The sequence below is a fragment of the Trachypithecus francoisi genome, unplaced genomic scaffold (genome assembly GCF_009764315.1).
Source record: "Trachypithecus francoisi isolate TF-2019V2 unplaced genomic scaffold, Tfra_2.0 Contig01440, whole genome shotgun sequence".
In the NCBI taxonomy this organism is placed as follows: domain Eukaryota; kingdom Metazoa; phylum Chordata; class Mammalia; order Primates; family Cercopithecidae; genus Trachypithecus; species Trachypithecus francoisi.
Window position 1 is genome coordinate 29,849,001 of NW_022681431.1, and position 20,733 is coordinate 29,869,733.

Genomic DNA, 20,733 nt, shown 5'->3' on the forward strand with positions numbered 1-20,733 from the left:
CCTTGGCCAGGTCAGAACTGTAGCTGGGCTCCAGGTTCAAAAGACAGTCCAGTCCTCAGTCTTGGAGCTCTTATGTTGAAACATCACAGCCCAGATCGACTCTCCTGTCCTCTCCAGTGCCCTGTCCACCACCTTCTAGACCCCCATTTCTTGGTTTCCAAGATAATATTACCACTTAGATTTACAGAGTGCTTTTACTCTTCAAAGAGCCTTTTTTCTTTCTGGCTTTTTGTTTTTTTTTTTTTGAGATGGGGTCTTGCTCTGTTGCCCAGGCTGGTCTTGAACTCCTGGCCTCAAGCAATCCTCTCGCCCTGACCTCACAAAATGCTGGGATTACAGATATGAGCCACTGTGCCTGGCCCAAAAGGCATTCTTACAAAACTGTGCGGTCCCTGTTAAGTGGATGTTATTAACTCTGTTTCCTTGATGAGGAAGCTGGGGTTCAGGGCCGCTGTTAGTAGGGCTGGGAAGCGAGAATCTCTGCCTCGAGACACAGCCGCAAGTTGTCCCACATCATGCTGGGGTGGCTGGGAGGGGATTGGGTGAGACAGGGAGCAGCCACTCCACCAAAGAACAGGCCATGCAGAGGGGATGAGAAGGGCTGCGTTACCTCCCGAGAGGCTACTCCAAGGAGAGCGGCTCGGGGTCACTGTTTCCCCCTTTTCAGGCTGGCCCGCTTCACTATCTGCGCCCCTTTCCTGCCCTCTATCAGGTCCGGCTGTAGGCCACTCCCTCTCAGCGCCACCTGCAGACAGCAGCAGAGACAGAAAGCAGGATAGATGGCAAAGATGGGCAGAACACAGTCAGAAAATCGAAAGGAGGCTACACAGAGGCGGCAGACGTACTGCCCACAGGGGAGAAGGGAGACTGGAGGGAGAGCTCATGAAGAGGTGAGTGGAGGGAGATGTCACACAGATGGCCCGGCAAGATGGGCAGAGCGAGGCAGCAGTGATGGCGCTGGGTCCCCCAGGGCGGCAGGAGCCTCAGTACCTTGGCATGTTTCATAAAGGAATCAATATCGACCTCCAGCTCACTGGGATCCTCCAGGGGCCCCGTGACAGTCACCTCCTCGTGCTCCTGGGCAGCGTCGGTGCTGGACGAGTCTATCTGCCGAACCACCTTGCGAATGATCTGGGAAAGGAAGGGAAGGAGGAAAGGGCTGGTCAGGCCGGGCACGGGGGCTCATGTCTGTAATCCCAGCACTTTGGGAGGCTGATGGGCAGATCATCTGAGGTCAGGAGTTTGAAACCAGCCTGACCAACATGGTGAAACCCTGTCTCTACTAAAAAGACAAAAATTAGCCGGGTGCGGTGGCAGGCGCCTGTAATCCCAGCTACTCAGGAGTCTGTGGCAGGAGAATCACTTGAACCTGGTGGGTGGAGGTTGCAGTGAGCTTAGACCACACCACTGCACTCTAGCCTGGTCGACAGAGCAACGCTCTGTATAAAACAAAAACAAAAACAAAAACAAAAACAAAAAACGCTGGTCAAGCCCTCAAGAGCAGGTCCCAGGAATGAGCTCCGAATGGGGGAGGTAGCCTTTGTCCTAGGAGCCCCTCCTTGAGAGGCCAAGAAGAGGGACAGCCTTTGCCCCATCGCTTTATGGAAAACCCTCTGGTAGACAGCCCTGAAGGGGCCTTGGCAGTGCCATTCCATGACCAAGGAGTGACTGGGTGTGACCTCCCCCTTGAGCACACAGCCTTCTGTTTTGCTTTTTGGTATGGATGGAAGTTTGTGCTCTTCCCCATTCTACTCCCATGCGCCTAAGGGCAGAGGGCATCTCTTTTTCGCCCACCCACTCCCGTATTCACCTGTCCAAATATTCAAACCCTTTACTCTGTACCTGCCATGTGGTCTGAGTGGGAGATGAAACATCAGCCAGACACGGTCCCTGCCTGCAAGCAGCTCAAAGTGCAGGAGGAAAGATAGACGCACAAGCAGCCTTGCTCCAGGGTGATGCGAGCTGCACCCCAGCAGAAGCACATTCGAGACCCTGCCTTGGCTCCTCCTCTCTTTTACCCATAGCTGGCACTGTGCCCCATACTTGACAGGCAAGGTCATGTCTCTGAATTAATATCTGCTACCAATCCAATGCGTTTTCACTTCCTTTAAATTATTTAATTATGGTGACGGGGTCTCACTCTGTCACCCAGGCTGGAGTGTAGTGGCTCAATCAAAGCTTATGCAGCATTGAACTGCTGGGTTTAAGTGATCCTCCTGCCTCAGCTTCCTGAATAGCTGTGACTACAGGCATGCGCCACCATGCCTGGCTAACTTTGTGTGTGTGTGTGTGTGTGTGTATTTCTTTCTTCCTTTTTTAAAACTTTTTTAGAGATGAAGTCTTGCCATATTGCCCAGGCTGATCTAAATGCCTGGGCTCAAGTGATCCTCCTGCCTTGGCCTCCCAAAGTGCTGGGATCACAGGTATGAGCCGACACACTGCCCACATCCATTTTATTTAAGAAGGCCCATGGTAGGCCTGGGATGCTCAAACTACTTGTTTAACAGCTGTTTTCAGGGTTAGGCATCATGGGACTAGGTCTGGGGTATTTCCTTGGGGCTGGCCCTTCTGGAAGGGAGCAGCAGAAGCTATTCAGGTTGACTCAGACAAAGCAGTTGTGAGGACACCGTGTCTGAACTGCAGATGACCAAAGCTCCCAGCTCCTGGGCCCTCCATCCGTCCTGGGCGCGGGGGCAGCCAGCCTGGCCGTGCTCACCTGCTGTGAGGGCAGCGGGGAGAAGCTGCTGGCTTCTACCGCCTTTTAGCTTCTAGCCCACCTGCCTGTCCCCAGCACAGAAGGGAACAACACTCTGCACCCACCTTCTTGGTGACAATGTTGCCCTGCTCATCCGTGAACTGCTCCTCTGTCACCTGCTCCCCTGGAATATTCTGAAACTCATTCCCCTGGAATTAGAGAAGAGGAGAAAATGCAAGATTGGTGAGTGGGAGTCTGGGAGGAAGAGTGGAGGAAGAGGAAATGAAACAGCAGCAGCCAAAATAGCCATGGCCCAATAACTCCTCCAGCAGGAAACTCCGGCTCAGCATGCAGTGGGAGACACGCCAGGGCTCCCAGGGCGTGGGCGACGCCCCTGAGGGTCTGGGAGGCATGAAGATGAACAGCCCAAGCTCGCAATTGTGCACTCGGCCCTCACAACACCCCCTGGGAACTGGCAAAATGGGGGCAATTATGCAAGTCTGACAGAGGAGGCCCTGAGAGAGGAAGCAAGGCACCTGTTTCCTATTTTTACAGCACTTTGCAATATAGAAAAGCCCTTCGACAGGCAGCATCACCCAGAATGTGACTTGCCCGAAATCCCAGAGCCAGTTGGTGACAGAAACAGAAACAGGACAATCCAGGTGCAATCCCATGGTGGCACATGCCTGCAATCCCAGCACTTTGGGAGGCCAAGGCCAGAGGACCACTTGAGTCCAGGAGTTCAAGACCAACCTGGGCAACATAGTGAGCCCCCGTCTCTACAGAAAATTTTTAAAAATAGCCAGGCATGGTGGTGTGTGCCTGTAGTCCCAGCTACTCAGAAGGCTGAGGTGGGAGGATCACTCGAGCCCAGGAATTTACAGTGAGCCCAGGTTACAGTGAGCCATGACCATGCCACTGCACTCCGGCCTGGACTAAAGAGCAAGACTTCACCTCTAAAAACAAAAGAAAAAAGAGAAGAGAGAGAAAAGAGAGAAAGAGGAAAGAAACAAAGAAGGAAACAGGACGAGCACAGCCTCCTGAGACCCAAAGCTGAGTGTTTAATGTCACTGTCACAACGCACTGGGCACCAGAGGGCAGGTTCTGGTGGGCACCATACACACTCTGGCTCCCAGGGCAGAACCTGATCCCAGGGGGCCTCCTGGTCCTTTTCTTCCAATGTCTCCCAAGTCTGGGTCCGGAGCTCCCCACAGCAGCGTCCCCTCAGCCCTGGCCTCCGGCGCCCACACCGCCAGCCCTGCCGGCCTCCTGCCAGGCAGTTACCTTCAGGAAGACCCGCCGCCGGACCACCCTGGTGGAGATAGTCTCCTCGTCGTCACTGAGGCCCTCGCTCTCCCCCAGCTCCTTGTCCAGCTCCTGGTGGATGTGCTTCAGTACGAAGCACTGGGACCCCCTGACAATGTGCATCACGTTCTGACAGCTGACCAGGAAGAAGCTCAGCAGCACCAGTGTGACCAGGAGCTGGGTGACGAAAGTCCACATCCTCCCCTCCTCACCAGCCCAGTCCTCCGGGGACCAGAGCAGCTAGGGGCCGGACTGCCACGGGGGGCCCGCCTCTCATTCTCCACTGGGACTCCTGAGTCCCCCAGGGACCCCTTGCATTCCCCCTCCCTATCTCTCTGGTTTGCTCTCTTGGTCTCTCACTGTTTCTCTCTCTCTGGGTAGGACACCGAATGGCCCTCTCGGCTGAAGCAGCCCAGCCCAAGTGCCCTTCTGCCCAGCAGCCAGGCTCTGCCCTGAGTGGCCCGGGTGGCGTCACGCTCCTATAATTTTAGCTCCCCAAACCAGCTGCCGGAGCTGTCCAACTGAGCTAGAAGGAAGCCGGCAGGTGCCCATGTCCTGAGCACTGAAAGCACAAGTGAAAGTCACTGTGTGAGTGACACCCGCTGCTGCCTAACCCCGCCCTGCCCAGCCCTGCCCAGAGAGCTGGAAGTGGGGGCTCGGCCTGTCGCCTATCCTGCCCGTCCCCATGGGAACTAGAAAGAGTTCTGCCCAGGGAAAGTTTCTTACTTTCAGAAAATAATATGGTCCCAGAAACCAGCTACTTGTGTGTCTCCTTGGGCTGCTACTGCAGTGATCTGAATGATGTTCCTCAGCATGGTAGGGATGAGACCAGCTAATACCCTGGACACTTGTCTGTTTCAAAAATTGCCCCAAAAGGGTGAGTGATGGGCTCGCAGACAGTCAAGTGAGCCCAGCAGGGGCCCAGCACAGGTGGTGGGGCCACCTGGAAGCCAGTCTGTAATTCCTATCAGCCCGCAGGCCCTTGTACCCTTCCTTTACGGGGCACAGCCTCCCGAAACTGAAGCGTGGAGCTGGTGTGTCTATTTAAGGCCTGTCCTTAAAGGCTCTTCCAGGGCTGGGCTATCAACGCCCACTGAACAGGAACCACGCATATTAAACTCGTGTTTACAGAGCTGATTCACAAATATAGCCGCAGCAGCTGTGGCTGGAAAAAAATTTCACTTTCTAGATCAGGTTGTTCCTCTCTGAGTGGCAATGCAGCATGGCAGAAAGAACACAGATCCGGGACACAGCAGACTGACCCCGCAACTCACCTACTGTGGGGTCTTGGGAAGGCTGGGTACCTTCTCTGTGCCTCAGTTTCCTCATCTGTGAAGCAGGGATTAAAGTGCTCTTCCCACTCCTCTCCCTCAAGGCTGCTGGGACAATCATGCCGCTTTTGAATGCTAACACTATGAATAATAATGGCAAATGCTTGTGATAGTGCATGGTTCTTTGTGGATTTCACGTTAATTCAGAGACACCTTACCACAAGCCTAACCAAGGAGGTTCTATCGTCTTCCCGTTTTACACAAAGGAAACAGAAGTAAAGTATTCTGCCTAGGTGGAGGAGTAAGTAAACGGAGGAGTCACATTCCAAATGCCTTTCACTCCACAATACTCCTCATTTCAACAAGAAAGATTGGGAAAAGTATGTGCAAAGAAGCCAGGCACGGTGAAGCATCTGGTTTTGGCCCAGTCAAGAAGAGTCCAACTTCAGATATTTCTTCCTAAGTCCTCAGGGAAATCAGCTGGGTCACAGTCATTTCAGGCCACCTCCCAAGTCCCAAGTTACAAGCAATCTCTCTATCTCCCTGTCACTGTTTTCAGAGGTCCAGTGGAAATACTAATAAGCTTTGCAAACCATCAGTCACCTTCAAGGGTCTCCTTATCAGCCCTTGGGGCCTGTGAGACAGGCACTGGCAGCAGCCTGCCAGGCCCTCCAATCAGCGTCTCCAGTTCTGGGCTGGGCATGCTGGCGTTGCACGTGCATGCTGGACGTGAGGATGTAGGGCTTGGGAACTGAGGGATCTGACCCTCCTGGTCCCTGACATTGGTCCACTGTGTGACTCTGGAGAAAGTTCTTGGCTCCTCTGGTCCACAGTGCCCTCGTTTATAATTGAGGGGGTTGGATGTGTGATCTAGAAGGTCCTTCTAGTTCCCCTCACCAAAGGCTGACTGCAGACAGGCAGTGGGAAAAAGTGCTGTAGGCGTCTTTCTCTTTCCCCAGGGATTCAGGAGAAGAGACCCAGTTAAGATCATGTGTGCTCTGGGAGCAGGAGAACTAGGTGCCCAGGAGGGCGTGATGGAAGAAACGCACAGGCCACCTGTGGTGAGGAGTGCACACAGGTGCTGGCTCCGCCCAGGGCACATACTTGGCAGGGGAGCATTCTAAATAAAACCTGACTGAATTCCTAGCAGTTCTATGGCTGGCAGCTCAGGGTCTCCCTTCCAGAGCCACCCTAGTCCTGGAGTCTGAGGTTCAGGTAGAAAGGAAGGGAGAGAAGGAAAGAAAGAAAGAAAGGAGAGGAGGAAGCACCATGCCTGGATGAGGCGTGAAAACAGAAAGAGACAGAACATGTCGTTCATGTACACACTAAACACGCACATGTGGAGAACAGTGGTGCATGTTTTATAAGAACACAAATGGAAAAGACACCCATTAATATGATGGCCAGGATGTGCTTCCAAATAATAGGTCAGTGGGAGAAAGTGGGGGTGCAGATGAAACAAGATTGGCCACAAGTAGATCATCATGGAGGCTGGGAACGGGGAGTGGGGAATGAATCAAACAAAATGAAGTTCAGCAAACTCAAAGGGAGTCTGGGGAAGTGGAAGAAAGGAGGGAGGGCCGGGAGAGGGAGAGGCCCGGGAAATCAGGAGCAGGAGAGGAGACCTCTCTATCCCAGGGCCCCTCTTCTACTTGGTGACCGCCATCCAGAGTCCACCTGAATAGCCACAGAATTCCAGAGCCAAGTAACTTCAGCAACATTCCAATCACTCCTTCCTTTACCAATGAGGACCCTGAGGTGCTGGAAAGAGAGCACCTTGGGCACATCACACAGGACACCGTAAGAGAAGAGTAAGCCCAGCGCCCAGTGCTTGGTTCCTAGCCCTTTCTAAAACGAGACGGAACAAGAAAACCAACAAAAGCCACAACTTTGGAGTCAGCCAGACCTAGCTCAGAGCCCACTTCTGAAACTGTGGTCTTGAGCAAGTTGTTCAGCCACTCTGATCAGCAGCTGCCCAACAGGTACAGGCGCCTTAGCAGGGATCCGGGAGGCAGAAAGGCGGGCCTTACCCTTGACTTCTAGAGAAAGGGAAGCACCACCAAGTGTTAAAGGGAGATATGCTTAGCTCAGGGCTTGCATGTCTGAGAGACAGCCCTGGAGTCCCGGTCCCTTCCGCTGCTGGGAAGGAACAGCAGCGTGCAGCTCCCCACTGGCTCTCACCTGCACCACCTGGGTGAAGGTGTTCCTGGCCTCCTGCACCTGCTCTCCTTGACCTTGCTGCCTCTGGTCCCTATCGGCCTGGGAGCTCTCAGCCTCGGGCTGTTCTGTCCGCGTGTGCTTGCTTACAGACACCAGGACGTTCTCGTACTCCTGAGATCCACTGGGCTCTAGCCCTTCGGTCGTGGTGCTCGTTCTCTGGAATAAGTGTGGGCCTTGCGTGACCTCCTCTCGCCAGGAACCTTGTGCAGCATCTTGCAGGTATGAGGCAATGGAGCCGTCTGGATCCCAGTCCTGCAGTCTGGGGTCCAGGGAGGCAGCAGATGGCCGGCCGGGGAGAGAGAAAGGACATCTGGTCACCCGTCAGTCTCATTCCTTTCAGACACTCCCCCCTCCAGAGCTCTGGCTCGTCAAGGACACAGACTGTCCTCTCATCCCTCCAAAGGTCAGGAGCACGTGAGCACATTGCCCACCTCACTGCTGTGGTTCAGAAGGGTACATGTGGCCCATCTAATGCTGTCCAGGTAGAAAGGCCACTGGTCGCTCCCTGTGGGTGAACGGCTCGCCCTTGGGGCTCCCAGGGCACTTGGCTCACCCTAATGGTCCAAACACTGGGGCCTCCACTCTCATCCCACATCCTCAAACTCTGCCACCACCTCCTGCTCTCCGGGCCCTTCCCATTCAGCAGTCCTCATCTGACAAGGTGGTCATTCTCTCCCCCTCGAGACACATTCTCCCGTGGATCCTGGAAGGTGCTGGCCTGGCATCCCCCCTTCCTCTCTGGCCACTGTTGCTCCATGTCCTCTGCTGATTCCTCATAACTTTCCTGACTTCTGAACATTGGAGCGCCCTGGGATTCAGTTCTCAGACCTCACCACTATCCACATCCGCTTCCTAAGCAAGCTTGTTCATCCCATGGTTCCAAAGCCCATCTCTACACTCAGCGTGCCTGGATGTGTGTCTCCAGCTCAGCTCTCCTCCCCGAACTACAGCTGTGTGCATCCCGCTGCCTCCTCCACATCTCTACTTTGTTGTTGTTTTTGAGACAGCGCTTCACTCTGTCTCCCAGGCTGGAGTGCAGTGGTACAATCACAGCTCACTGCAGCTCTGCATTCCTGGGCTCAAGCCATCCTCCCGCCTCAGCCACTTGAGTAGCTGGGGCTGCAGGCACATGCTACCATGTCCAGCTATTTAAAACATTTTGTAGAGATGGGTCTGACTCACAGGTCTACTTTGGATCTCTACTCAGCATCTCCAGGACAGTGAGATCCAATCCACACTCAGAATCTTCTCCCCTAGCCTGTCCCACCCCATCCCTGCTGCCATCCCGGGTATCTTCATCCTTGCAGTAGGCAGGTCGAGGACACCACTGCCCTCCTTGACCCCTCTCTTCCTCTCTTCCCCCACATTGTATTTGTCAGCAGATGCTTCTGAAATATGTCCTGCACCCACCCACCTCTCAGCATGGCCACCGCTGCCGTTCCAGTCCATAAGCCCACGGCCCTTTCCTCCCGACGCACCTCCTGCTTCTCTGCCAGGTTGCGCCAGCCTCCCCTCAAGGCAGGTGCAGCTTACCCTGCTCACCCTCCCCTCCCCAGCTTCATGGGCTTGGTTACTCTGTTAGGGCACGTGCCAGGCACGGTCTCCTTCACAGGGCTAGGCCTTCTATGGGGCATCCTCCCTGAGATGTCCTCACGCTCACCCTCAATTCCTTGAAGTCTGTCAGCTGGCACTCATGCAGGCCTCCCCTGGCCGCCCATCTGTAATTCCAGCCGGCCTTCTTTCCACACACACACTCCTACCTCCTGTCCTCCTTCTCTGCTTGATTTTTCTTTTTAGCACATATTATCTAGAATTTCTGTTTTAATGACTTCTAATTTTATTTACTTTATCTTGTTTCTTATTAGTCTCCCTGCTAGAACCACGTTTCTTGCAGGTGGAGACTTTTTTCTGTTTCATTCAATGCCGGCACCCAGGCACTCTTTATAGGTGCCTGGCACACAGTAGGCGCTCAATAAATATTGTTGAGTGAGTGGATGAAATTCATCTGTCCCCATTAGAAGGCTGACCAAGGTCACAGCGCCAGGAAGTGACACAATAGGCCTAGAGGCCAGGCGTTCATGTCCCCAGTTAGCAACACTGGGTAATGCAGGGGCCAGCATTCAGCCCCCGTAGGTGCTCAATAAATGCTTGTTGAAGGAACGGCCGTCCCAGGAAGGTGCCTCTCTCCCGGGAAGGCCACTATTTCACTTTACACTGGCTTAAGCTCCATCTGTTCAATCCTCCCCATGAATCCAAGGATTTGTGTAGGAAAAAAAATTAAATCTTTGCTGTCTCAACTTCCAAACTACTTCCTTTCCCTTCCTGTTAGGGTATTGGGGCCACGCTGAACGGATCCTGTGGAATGACCCTACCAGCCTGGGCCTCAGGGTGGGACCGAGGGGTCACACAGGTGGGGAAAGGACACGAGAATAGCTTTCCTTTACCTGGCCAGTCCTGAGCTCCTTGGGGTGGGGCACAAGAACCATGTCCTTTCTTTAGGGAAAACTTAGCAAGCCAGGTGACCTGAAGGAAAGGGGATTCCTCTGTCATCTGCTTCCTGTGCTAGCCCAGGAGGACAACGTGAGCCCCACCTCATGTCTGTCTCATCTCTTTCTGTAACTGCAAGGGCCTGGCTTGCCTTGGCATCCTTCCCTGCACTCAGCGGAGGGGCGTGGTGTAGGCCCTGGCCCAGATGGGACAATGAGAGCTCCAAGGTGAGCCTGCCCTCGGCCGCAGACTCGCAGTGTCTGGGAAATGCATCCCCTTCTCCTGACCTGCCGACACTGCTTTTCTGCTGCAGCACGGGGGGGTCTTCTCAGCACAGGCAGCTTGGGGAGGAGAGACCCACTGCTCTACAGCTGAAAGCTCTGTCCTGCCCCAGATAAGCCCACCAGCCCCTCCTTCAACATGGATAAGTGAGGAAGGCACCATTCTCAGCTCCATCACATGCAGGCTGTGTGACTGCACACAAATAACTTCCCTGGGTACTGGTGCTTCTAAATATGGTCTTCAACTAAATATGGCCTTCAACTGGAAGCACGCAGTGGGAGAGGAGCTCAGAACACCAGCTCCAGCAGCACACTGACCCATGGTCTCCCCCAGCCTCATCATTGCTCTCCTATGTGAGCCCTCCGTGTGCCCTCATGTCCCTAAGCAAGCCCTCCCATGCCCCAGTGTTCCTAAATGAGCCCTCTCTGTGCCCTAATATCCCTAAGTGAGCCCTCCCGGCGCCCTGATGTCCCTAAGTGAGCCCTCCCTGAGCCCTAATGTCCTCAAGTGAGCCCTCCCAGTACCCTCATGTCCCTCAGTGAGCCCTCCTAGCCCCCTAATGTCTCTACATGAGTTCTCCCAGCAGCCTAATGTCCCTAAGTGAGCCCTCCTGGTGCCCTCATGTCCCTAAGTGAGCTCTCCCAGCACCCTGATGCTCTAAGTGAGCCCTCCCGGTGCCCTAATGTCCCTAACTGAGCCCTCCTGGTGCCCTAGTGTCCCTAAGTGAGCTCTCCCAGTGCCCCAGTGTCCCTAAGTGGGTCCTCCCAGCAGCCTAATGTCCCTAAGTGAGCCCTCCTGGCACCCTAATGTCCCTAAGTGAGCCCTCCTAGTACTGTGATATCCCTAAGTGAGCTCTTCCCATGCCCTGATGTCCCTAAGTGAGCCCTCCCAGCTCCCTAATGTCCCTAAGTGAGCACTTCCAGTGCCCTAATGTCCCTAAGTGAGCCCTGCCAGCACCCTAATATCCTTAAGTGAGTTCTCCCTACTCTCTAATGTTCCTAAGTGAGCCCTCCCAGCTCCCTAATGTCCCTAAGTGAGCACTTCCAGTGCCCTAATGTCCCTAAGTGAGCCCTGCCAGCACCCTAATATCCTTAAGTGAGTTCTCCCTACTCTCTAATGTTCCTAAGTGAGCCCTCCCAGCTCCCTAATGTCCCTAAGTGAGCCCTCTGGGTGTCCTAATGTTCCTAAATGAGCCCTCCCATCGCCCTAATATCCCTAAGTGGGCCCTCACAGCAGCCTTATGTCCCTATGTGAGCCCTCCCAGTGCCCTAATGTCCCTAAGTGAGCCCTCCTGGCCCCCTAATGTCCCCAAGTGAGCCGTCCTGGTGCACTAATATCCCTAAGTGAGCCCTCCTGGTGCCCTCATGTCCCTAAGTGAGCCCTTTCCATGCACTAATGGCTCTAAGTGAGCACTCCAGGCACCCTAATGTCCGTAAGTGAGCTCTCCCAGTACCCCAATGTCCTAAGCGAGCCCTCCCAGTGCCTCGATGTCCTAAGTGAGCCCTCCTGGCACCCTACTGTCCCTAAGTGAGCCCTTCTGGCTCCCTAATGACCCTAACTGAGCCCTCCCCACACTCTAATGTCCCTAAGTGAGCCCCCCCCCGTGCCCTAACATCCCTAAGTGAGCCCTCCCGACACCCTAATGATCCTGAGTCCTCCCAGTGCCCTAATGTCCCTAAGTGAGTTCTCCCCATGCCCTATGTCCCTAAGTGAGTCATCCCAGTGCCCTAATGTCCCTAAGTGAGCCCTCTCCGCACCCTAACATCCCTAAGTGAGCCCTCCCCGTGCCCTAATGTCCCTAAGTGAGTTCTCCCCATGCCCTATGTCCCTGAGTCATCCCAGTGCCCTAATGTCCCTAAGTGAGCCCTCTCCACACCCTAACATCCCTAAGTGAGCCCTCCCCGTGCCCTAATGTCCCTAAGTGAGCCCTCCCCGTGCCCTAATGTCCCTAAGTGAGTCCTCCCCGTGCCCTAATGTCCCTAAGTGAGTCCTCCCCGTGCCCTAATGTCCCTAAGTGGGTCCTCCCGGTGCCCTAATGTCCCTAAGTGAGTCCTCCCCGTGCCCTAATGTCCCTAAGTGAGCCCTCCCCATGCCATAATGTCCCTATGTGTGTTCTCCCAGTGCTCTCATGTCCCTAAGTGAGCACTCCCAGCCCCCAATGTCTCTACGTGAGTTCTCCCAGCACCCTAATGTCCCTAAGTGAGCCCTCCTGGTGCCCTAATGTCCTTAAGTGAGCCCTCCCAGCAGGCTAATGTCCCTAAGTGAGCCCTCCCAGGAGGCTAATGTCCCTAAGTGAGCCCTCCCAGCAGGCTAGTGTCCCTAAGTGAGCCCTCCAAGTGCCCTAATGTATGTAAGTGAGCCCTCCCAGCGCCCTAATGTCCAATGTGTGCTCTCTCAGTGCTGCTCGGGGTCTCTCCTGCTGGGCATACTGGGTGGGGTCTTGGGGAGGCACTGGCTTTTGCAGATGGCACCTACACCCCTATATATGGCGTCTGCCAGACTGAATGTATTTGTTCCTGTGCAATTAGAACCCAGGGTCAGGGTTGGCATCAACACCTCTGTCCTCACTGCCAGGCACAATCTTACCCAGGAGCCCAGAAGACAAAAAGGGACCCTGCTCCCGCAGTCAAGCTCTTACCTGTCCTGACTCCTCTCCGTCACCCGACTCATGGTAGGGGAGTATGTGACTCGGGCTTGCCCCCTCTGATGGCCTGAAACAAGAGACACTTCATTCTCTGAGTCCTGCCCTGCACCTGTCGCGTCATCCTGCCTCTTAGAACCTGGCAGCTTCTCTTCTGACCTCTGACCTTCCTCCTGTTCAAGCAAATCGATAAGGCCATTTGTGGCATCTGAATCCACTGTGTCGTCCTCCACAAGTTCCAGAGAGCCCAACTCGGGGCCCTGCGGTTCCTCTGAGAGTGCCCCCTCCAACTTCCACTCGTGACCTGTGGCGTCAGAGTCCTCGGCCTTGCTGCACTCCAGAGAGGAGTCCTCAGCAGTGACCAGGGAAGGCATGAGGCCCGCGGACCACACCTGCATGTCAGACATCTCCAGCATGGTGTCATGCTCCGTGGCCACCAAGGGGATGGCGTCTAGGACGGCCACCTCGTTCCAGTACTGGTCTGCACGTAGCGGAGAGGAAAGCGCACAGCCCAGGGAGGCAGGGGACAGCAGCTCGTCCTGCAGTGAGGAGTAACCTGGATGGGCAGACAGAGGGCAACATGCTCCAGCAGCGATTCCTGTCCCACGCATTCACGTGCAGGTCAACGCACACGCACAAACACACACACGCAGGCATGGCCAGAGAGGTACATGCACATTCGGGGTGGGTTGGGGGCTTTCCAAGCTCCAGGCCCAATGCTCAGGCCTTGTGGCTACTGCCTGGGCATCCAGGCAAGAGAAGCAAGGCTCTGAATTGGGTGGGGGCAGCCAGGGTGTGAGGCAGAGATGGGGGAGCTCCCTGCTGGATGGTGAAGAGGAGACTGGACTCTTTCTTATCCAGTTCAGAGCACTAGATAAAGAAGCCTTTATCCAAAGGACTTGTGCTCCAATCTGTCTCTGATCCCATGAAAGCTCCACTTCTCCACGGCTGGGCAGAAATAGACGTAGCTCCTCTACTCAAACTTCACTTTAGCTCAGTTCTTAGGTTCTCAGGGATATACCTTAAAGGGAAGGAAAAGCCACCCAGAACCAGGGGTAGTAACCAGGCTGCCCTTGAGGGGCCTACCAGGGTATACCAAACACCCATAGACCTCAATGTGGTGGTCACATGGGAAACAACCTTCTGGTGTGGCCAGGTGTCACTTTCCTCAAGTTGCTTATTGGTTCTAGAAACTCTGAATGATCTAAAGTGCCAGAGGGGAGGGCTCTTAGGGCTCAAAAGGGGCAAGGTCAGAAGGCAACAAGAGGCACCAGGTCTGCCCGCCCCAAAGCCCTATGTCCAAGAGCCCTGAGCTGTTTGTCCCAGCTGCAGGTCAGCACTGACCTGGTGGGATGGGAGCCAGCTCACTCAGGCCCTGAGTGCATGACCTGTAGTCACCATGGCCTGCCCATCTGCCATTCCCTGCTGCCTGGCTGGGATGGGAGTCCCTGCTGATGTTCTGGTTGGCTTTGGCACTGGCTCCCTGATGTTCATAAGTGACCGTGACACTGAGTGGCATGCATGCACATGAGCATTTGTGGGGGCATCAGCGCTCCATCCGGGGCTTCTCAGCCCTCCTCTGGCTGGGAGCAAGGACTTCTGCTACAGGAGAAAGAGGTCTCTGATGTCCCTTCAGAGCAGGTGCCTCTGTGGGTGGGAGAAGGGAATAGAAGACAAGATTCTACAATGGTCTTGGCCTGTCTAGGAAACCAGGAAACAAGTACGTGCTTACAGCAGCTGGAAAGCCCACAGAGCTGAAAGGGAACCCTGTGAATGGGCAGGGCTGCCCCTTGCATCTCTCTAGGGACCTTCCTGCCATCCAGAGATGTCCAGACAACCCCCAGCCTAGAGTTCAAACCTAGTTCAAATGCTCCATTCTGCCATTCAGTCCCTACCCCCACCTCTACTGACATCCAACTGTCCCCAGGCTGTGCTTTGATTCAAGCCAGGCAGGCTCCTTTCTTGCCCTCTTAACCCTCCGCTAAGGGCCTCAGCTCCTGATCACCTGCTCCCCTGCTTTTACATCACTAGCTCCATTTATTCTCATCCACTCACTGTTCAACCAAAACAAGAGAGGTCCGATTACATGCCAGGCACTGTGCTAGGGGAATGGGGATGACAAACCCCAAACACACATGAACACACACACACATACACACACTCACACACACTCTCACCCACACACTCACAGATGGGACAGCTTCTTGTTTCACGACATTTTCACAGCTTCAGCTCCTGTTGATCCCTCCCATCTCTGAGGCTGTCCTAAGGCCCTTGCTAAGGCTGTTCTCGGAAATGCAAACCCATGAGGACAGGGCTGATGTCTGCTTTCCTCTCCCCACCCTTTCCTACAACAGGATTGGGCCTCCACTAGCCCCATGACCACTGCAGAGCTCTCCAGGTGTGTGAGGACCCAGCAGCTGGAACAGAAAGACCTCAGGCACATTTAGTGGAACTGCAATTGCTAACATGTACCTGTGTGTTCAGCGTGCCTGGAGCCGGGCTGTGTACTCGGCATGCATTCTCTTAATCTCCCAGGAAAGTTTCCTTCCCTACAAGCCTACTTGGTTCCAGGTTCCAAATGAGCGGGGAGGATGAGCCCGTGAAGGTGGGGTGGCTGGGAGCAGGGCTGCACAATGGCAGAGATTGAGGGAAACCTCTTTTAGCTTTGGCCAAACTAGGAAGAACAAGGAGGAGGGAGTGGGAAGAATAGGTGAAATGGGTCACATCTTACCATGAAATGAACTCCAAGTCACTGTACATGAAACTGTGACTTGAGGAATTATATAGCTGACCAGGGCCCTGGCCTTCAAACCCTTCATAGAAAGCCCTCCAGATATACAAAAGCAGGACATTTTGGGGTCAAGTGATGATTATTTTTCTTATTACTCTTGAGAGCATTTTTTTATTTACATCACTTACTGAGCATTTTTTTGTTGTTTTTTGAAGCAGAGTCTTGCTCTGTTGCCCAGGCTGGAGCGCAGTAATGCAGTCTCAGCTCACTGTAACCTCTGCCTTCGGGTTCAAGTGATTCTCCTACCTCAGCCTCTCCACCGGGAGTAGCTCGGATTACAGGTATGCACCATGACGCCTGGCCAATTTTTATATTTTTAGTAGAAACAGGGTTTTACCCTGTTGGCCAGGCTGGTCTCAAACTGCTGACCTCAAGTGATCTGCCTGCCTCAGTCTCTCAAAGTGCTGGGATTACAGGGTTCAGCCACTGCACCCAGCCATTGAGCGTATTTTTAGTGCAAAACATATCTAACGTGTTATTTTTAATTGCCACAACAACCCTACAAGGAAAATAATATGATTCCTACTTTATAGATTAGGAAACTAGAGGTTTAGCAACTTGGGGAAGGTCACACAGCTAGTAAGTTTGGTCTTTTCCATAGACTTTGCCATTAATCTCTTTTAAAAATAGCTTTGTTGAGGTATGTTTGACATTCAATAAATATGTATCTTTAAAAGGGGGTAAATTGATGCATTGTGAACATGTGTACCCCCATGAAGCCATCACCTCAAAGAGGAAAACGGACATTTGTCACCCCAGAAAGGTCTTCTCAAGCTTCTTTGTAATCTCTCCCTTCCCTTTCCCCATCTACCAACCCCAAACCATTCCCAGGTGACCCTGATCTTCTTTTCGTCACTATACATCACTTTGCATTCCCCAGGATTTTACATAAATGGATTCATACAGTATGCACTCTCTCTTTTTTTTAAGCCTGGCTGCTTTCACTCAACACAGTCATTTGTGTTTCATCCATGCTGATGCATGTATCAATAATTTATTTCTGTTGCTAAGCCATAGTCCATTGGATGGATATATCACAGTTTGCAAATCTATTTACCTGCCAATGGACATTTGGGTTGCTTCCAGTTTGTGGCTATTACAAATAAAGCTGCTAGTCTGTATGGACATAATGCTTTCTTTTCTCTTGGGTAAATAAGTAGGAATGGAATGACTTGATCATACAGTAGGTATATGTTTAACTTTGGAAGAAATGATCAAGTGATTGTACCATTTTGCAGTCCCACCAGTGGTGTATGAGAGTTCCAGTTCTCCCATAGCCTCACCAACACTTTATATGGCCAGCCTTTTTAATTTTAACCATTCTTTTTGGTGTGTGGTGGTACTTCCTTATAGTTTTGATTTGTATTTCCCTAATGACTAATGATATTGAGCATATTTTCATGTGCTTATTTGCCATGTGTATATATTCTGGGTGAAAAGTCTGTTCGAATCTTTTGTTCAATCTAAAAACTGAGTTGTTTTCTTATTATTAAGTTTTGAGAGTTCTTTATATATTCCAATACTATAGCAGATGGTTATTTGCCAATATTTTCTCCCAGTCTGTATCTCGTCTTTTCATTTTCTTAACAGTGTATTTTGAAGAGCAGAAGTTTTGATTTTGTTGAAGCCCAACTTGTCAATTTGTTCTTTTATGCATTGTGCTTTGGTGTTGTATCTGAGAAATCTTTGTCTTAACCAAGATCTTTAAGGTTTTTTTCTTATGTTCTCTTCTAGAAGTTTTAAGTTTTAAGATATTACATTTAATCTATGACCCATTTAGAGTTGATTTTTGTATACAAGGTAATAATTCAAGTTCATTTTAGTTTAGATTTTTTGCATAAATATTCATAAATGATACTGGTCTGTAGTTTTCTTGTTAATTGTTTTTCTTCCCAGTATCAGGGTAATGCTGGCCTCATAAACTTAGCTGAGAAGTATTTTCTCATTTTCAATTTTCTAAACAAGTTGTTTCTTCCTTAAATGTTTGGTAGAATTCACCAGTGAAGCCATCTGGGCATGGACTTTTCTTTGTAGGAATGTTCCAAACCATACATTTAATGTCTTTCATTTATATGGCGCTATATCTATTTCTTCCTAAGTGAGCTTTGAGAGTTTGTGTCTTTCAAGGAATTTGTTGATTTCACCTGTTTTCCAATTTACTGACATAAAATTGTCATAGTATCCCTTTATTGTCCTTTTACTACCTGTAGATATTCTATAGGTAGTATATATTCCTTATTCCTGATATTGGTAATCTGCAGGTCTTCTCTTTTTTCATAATCAGTTTGGCTAGAGGTTTATCAATGTTATTGATCTTTTCAAATCACCAGCTTTTGGTTTCATTAAGTTTCTCCAAGTTTTTCTGCTTTCTATGTCACTGATTTCCACTCTAATCTTTATTATTTCCTTTATTCTATGATTCTAGGTTTAATTTGCTCTTCTTTTTCTAATTTCTTAAGGTAGAAAACTCTTTATTTTGCTTTCATTTTTGAAGTTACGTGTGCTAGGTATAGAAGTCTAGGTTACTTTGGAGATGTTGTTTCTTTCCTCTTTAAAGATGTGGCATACTTTAAAGATGCCATACCATGTTCTGGCTTGTGTTGTTCCTTTTTTTTCTTTCTTTTTCCTCTTTTCTTTTCTTTCTTTCTTTCTTTTTTTTTGAGACAGGTTTTCACTCCTGTTGCCCAGGCTGTAGTGCAATGGTGCAATCTTGGTTCACTGCAACCTCTGCCTCCTGGGCTCAAGCGATTCTCCTGCCTCAGCCTCCTGAGTAGCTAGAAGTACAGGCATGCACCACCACGCATGGCTAATGTTTGTATTTTTTGTAGAGATGGGGTTTCACCATGTTGCCCAGACTGGTCGCGAACTCCTGAGCTCAAGTGGTCCACCCACCTCGACCTCCCAAAGTGCCAGGATTACAAGCATGAGCCACCATGCCCGTCCTTGGCTTGTGCTGTTTCTAATAAGAAATCTGAGGTCAGTCTTATTTTGGTTCCCTTGTACATAACACATCTTCTTTCCCCCTCTGATTGCTTTTAATATTTTTCTCTTTACCACTGATTTTGACCAGTTTGCTAATAATGTGCCCTGATAGAGTTGCTCACATGTTTCCTGTGCATGGGGTTCATCAAACTTGTTGGATCTATGTCTTTATGATTTTTATCAAATTTGGCAAATTTTTGTCTATATTTCTTTTTTTTTTCTTTTTCTTTTTTTTGTGGGAGGATGGTTGAGAACTCTGTTGCCCAGGCTGAAGTGCAGTAATGTAATCTCGGTTCACTGCAACCTCCACCTCCTGGGTTCAAGCGATTCTCCTGCCTTGGCCTCTCAAGTAGCTGCGACTACAGTCGTGCACCACCATGCCCAGCTAACTTTTGTATTTTTTTTTAGTGGAGACAGGTTTTCACTATGTTGGCCAGGCTGGTCTCGAACTTCTGATCGCAAGTGATCCACCCACCTCGGCCTCCCAAAATGCTGGGATTATAGGCATAAGCCACTGTGCTCAGCTCCGAATTTCTTACAATACTTTTTCTTCCTTCTTTTCTGTTGGGAACTGTAATTTCACATATTAGGTCACTTGAAATTTCTCCATAGCTCACTTTCTGTTTCTCCAAAACAGAAAGAAAAGAAAAATATTTGGAGTTTCTCTTGCTATATTGTCAAGTTCACTAATCTTTTCTTCTGCAGTGTCTAATGTCTAATCCTATCCAGTGTATTCATCCTACACATTACAGTTTCATCTCTAGAAGATTGGCTTGGGCCTTTAAAAAATATCTTCCATGTCTCTACTTAACTTTTTTTTTTTAATATCTGAAATACAGTTACAATTACTGTTTTACCATCTTTGCTAATTCTTTTTTTTTTTTTTTTTTTGAGACAGAATCTCACTTTTGTTGCCCAGGCTGGAATGCAATGGCACTATCTCAGCTCACTGCAACCTCTGCCTCCTGAGTTCAAGCGATTCTCCTGCCTCAGCCTCCTGAGTAGCTGGAATTACAGGTGCCCGCCACCTCACCCAGCTAGTTTTTTTGTATTTTTAGTAGAGACAGGGTTTCACTGTGATGGCCAGGCTGGTCTCAAACTCTTGACCTCAGGTGATCCGCCCACCTCAGCCTCCCAAAGTGCTGGGATTACAGGCATGAGCCACCACGCCCAGCCCTTTGTCTGCTAATTCTAACATATTTGTCAACTCTGGGTCAGTTTCAATGGGTTGATTTTTCTCCGCATTATGGATCCTGTTTTGCTGCCTCTTTGTGTGTCTGGTTACTCTTAATTGAATGCTGGACATTGCGAATTTTACCTTGTGGAGTGCTGGATGTTTTTGTATCCCTGTATGCTTGAGCTTTGTTCTGTTATGCAGTTAAGTTACTTGGAAGCAGTTGGATCCTTTTGCATTTTGCTTTCAAATTTTATTAGGAAGCACTGGAGCTTTAGGGGTTAATTTTTCCCTATTTCTGAGATGAGATCCTTCTTTGTCTCCTGAACAAAGGCTGTGAGAGATTAATTGGGAATAGCTGGCTAATACTCATCTGAAACTTGTGGGGGACCCTCTGCAGGTCTCCAGAGTGTTCTAACTGTGCAACGGTCTCGTCTCTGGTGCTCTGTCTTGAGAACTCCAGCTGTCTTGGTCTCCTTGGACTTTCAAAACAGTAAACTAGACAGCTGTAGGACTCACTTCATTTATTTCCCATGCTTTGTGGATCAATGTCTTTTGTTATTTGATATCCAATGTCTTAAAAACTGTTGTTTCATATATTATGTCCATTTTTTGGTCTGCAGTAGCTTCAAGCAGGAGGGTATATCCGGTCCCTGTTACCCTGTCTTGGCCAGAAGTGGCACACATTGCATCTGACATGGCTCCTTGGATTTGGCTGGATGAACATTCCATCACTCCTTGAAATTGGGATGAGACTTGAGGACTGGGAGAGGGCAGCTTTGTAGCCACAGAACACTTGAGGCTCATTCTTGGGTTCCTTTTGTGACTTTCCCACCTTGAGACTTCCACGGTATTCACTTTAATGGAACTTCACCCAAATAA

The 20,733-nt window shown here is 50.8% G+C and overlaps 1 protein-coding gene across 13 annotated transcripts in view; it reads right to left on the bottom strand.

The window, feature by feature from the left end:
- ANK1 (ankyrin 1) overlaps positions 1-20,733 on the bottom strand; it is a 243,895-nt gene that overhangs the window by 7,646 nt on the left and 215,516 nt on the right. For 3 of the 13 annotated variants that reach the window (XM_033232122.1, XM_033232117.1, XM_033232129.1), the window contains exons 39-43: positions 12,899-13,457; positions 7,453-7,750; positions 2,821-2,904; positions 991-1,131; positions 611-745 (exon numbers count right to left, since the gene is read on the bottom strand). In XM_033232122.1, the coding sequence (XP_033088013.1) occupies positions 647-745; positions 991-1,131; positions 2,821-2,904; positions 7,453-7,750; positions 12,899-13,457 (1,181 nt within the window). In that variant the 3' untranslated portion in view covers positions 611-646. Of the gene's footprint in view, positions 1-610; positions 746-990; positions 1,132-2,820; positions 2,905-3,979; positions 4,749-7,452; positions 7,751-12,898; positions 13,458-20,733 lie in introns of those variants that run through there. The other 10 variants (XM_033232127.1, XM_033232135.1, XM_033232132.1 and 7 more) reach the window with 8 other exon arrangements.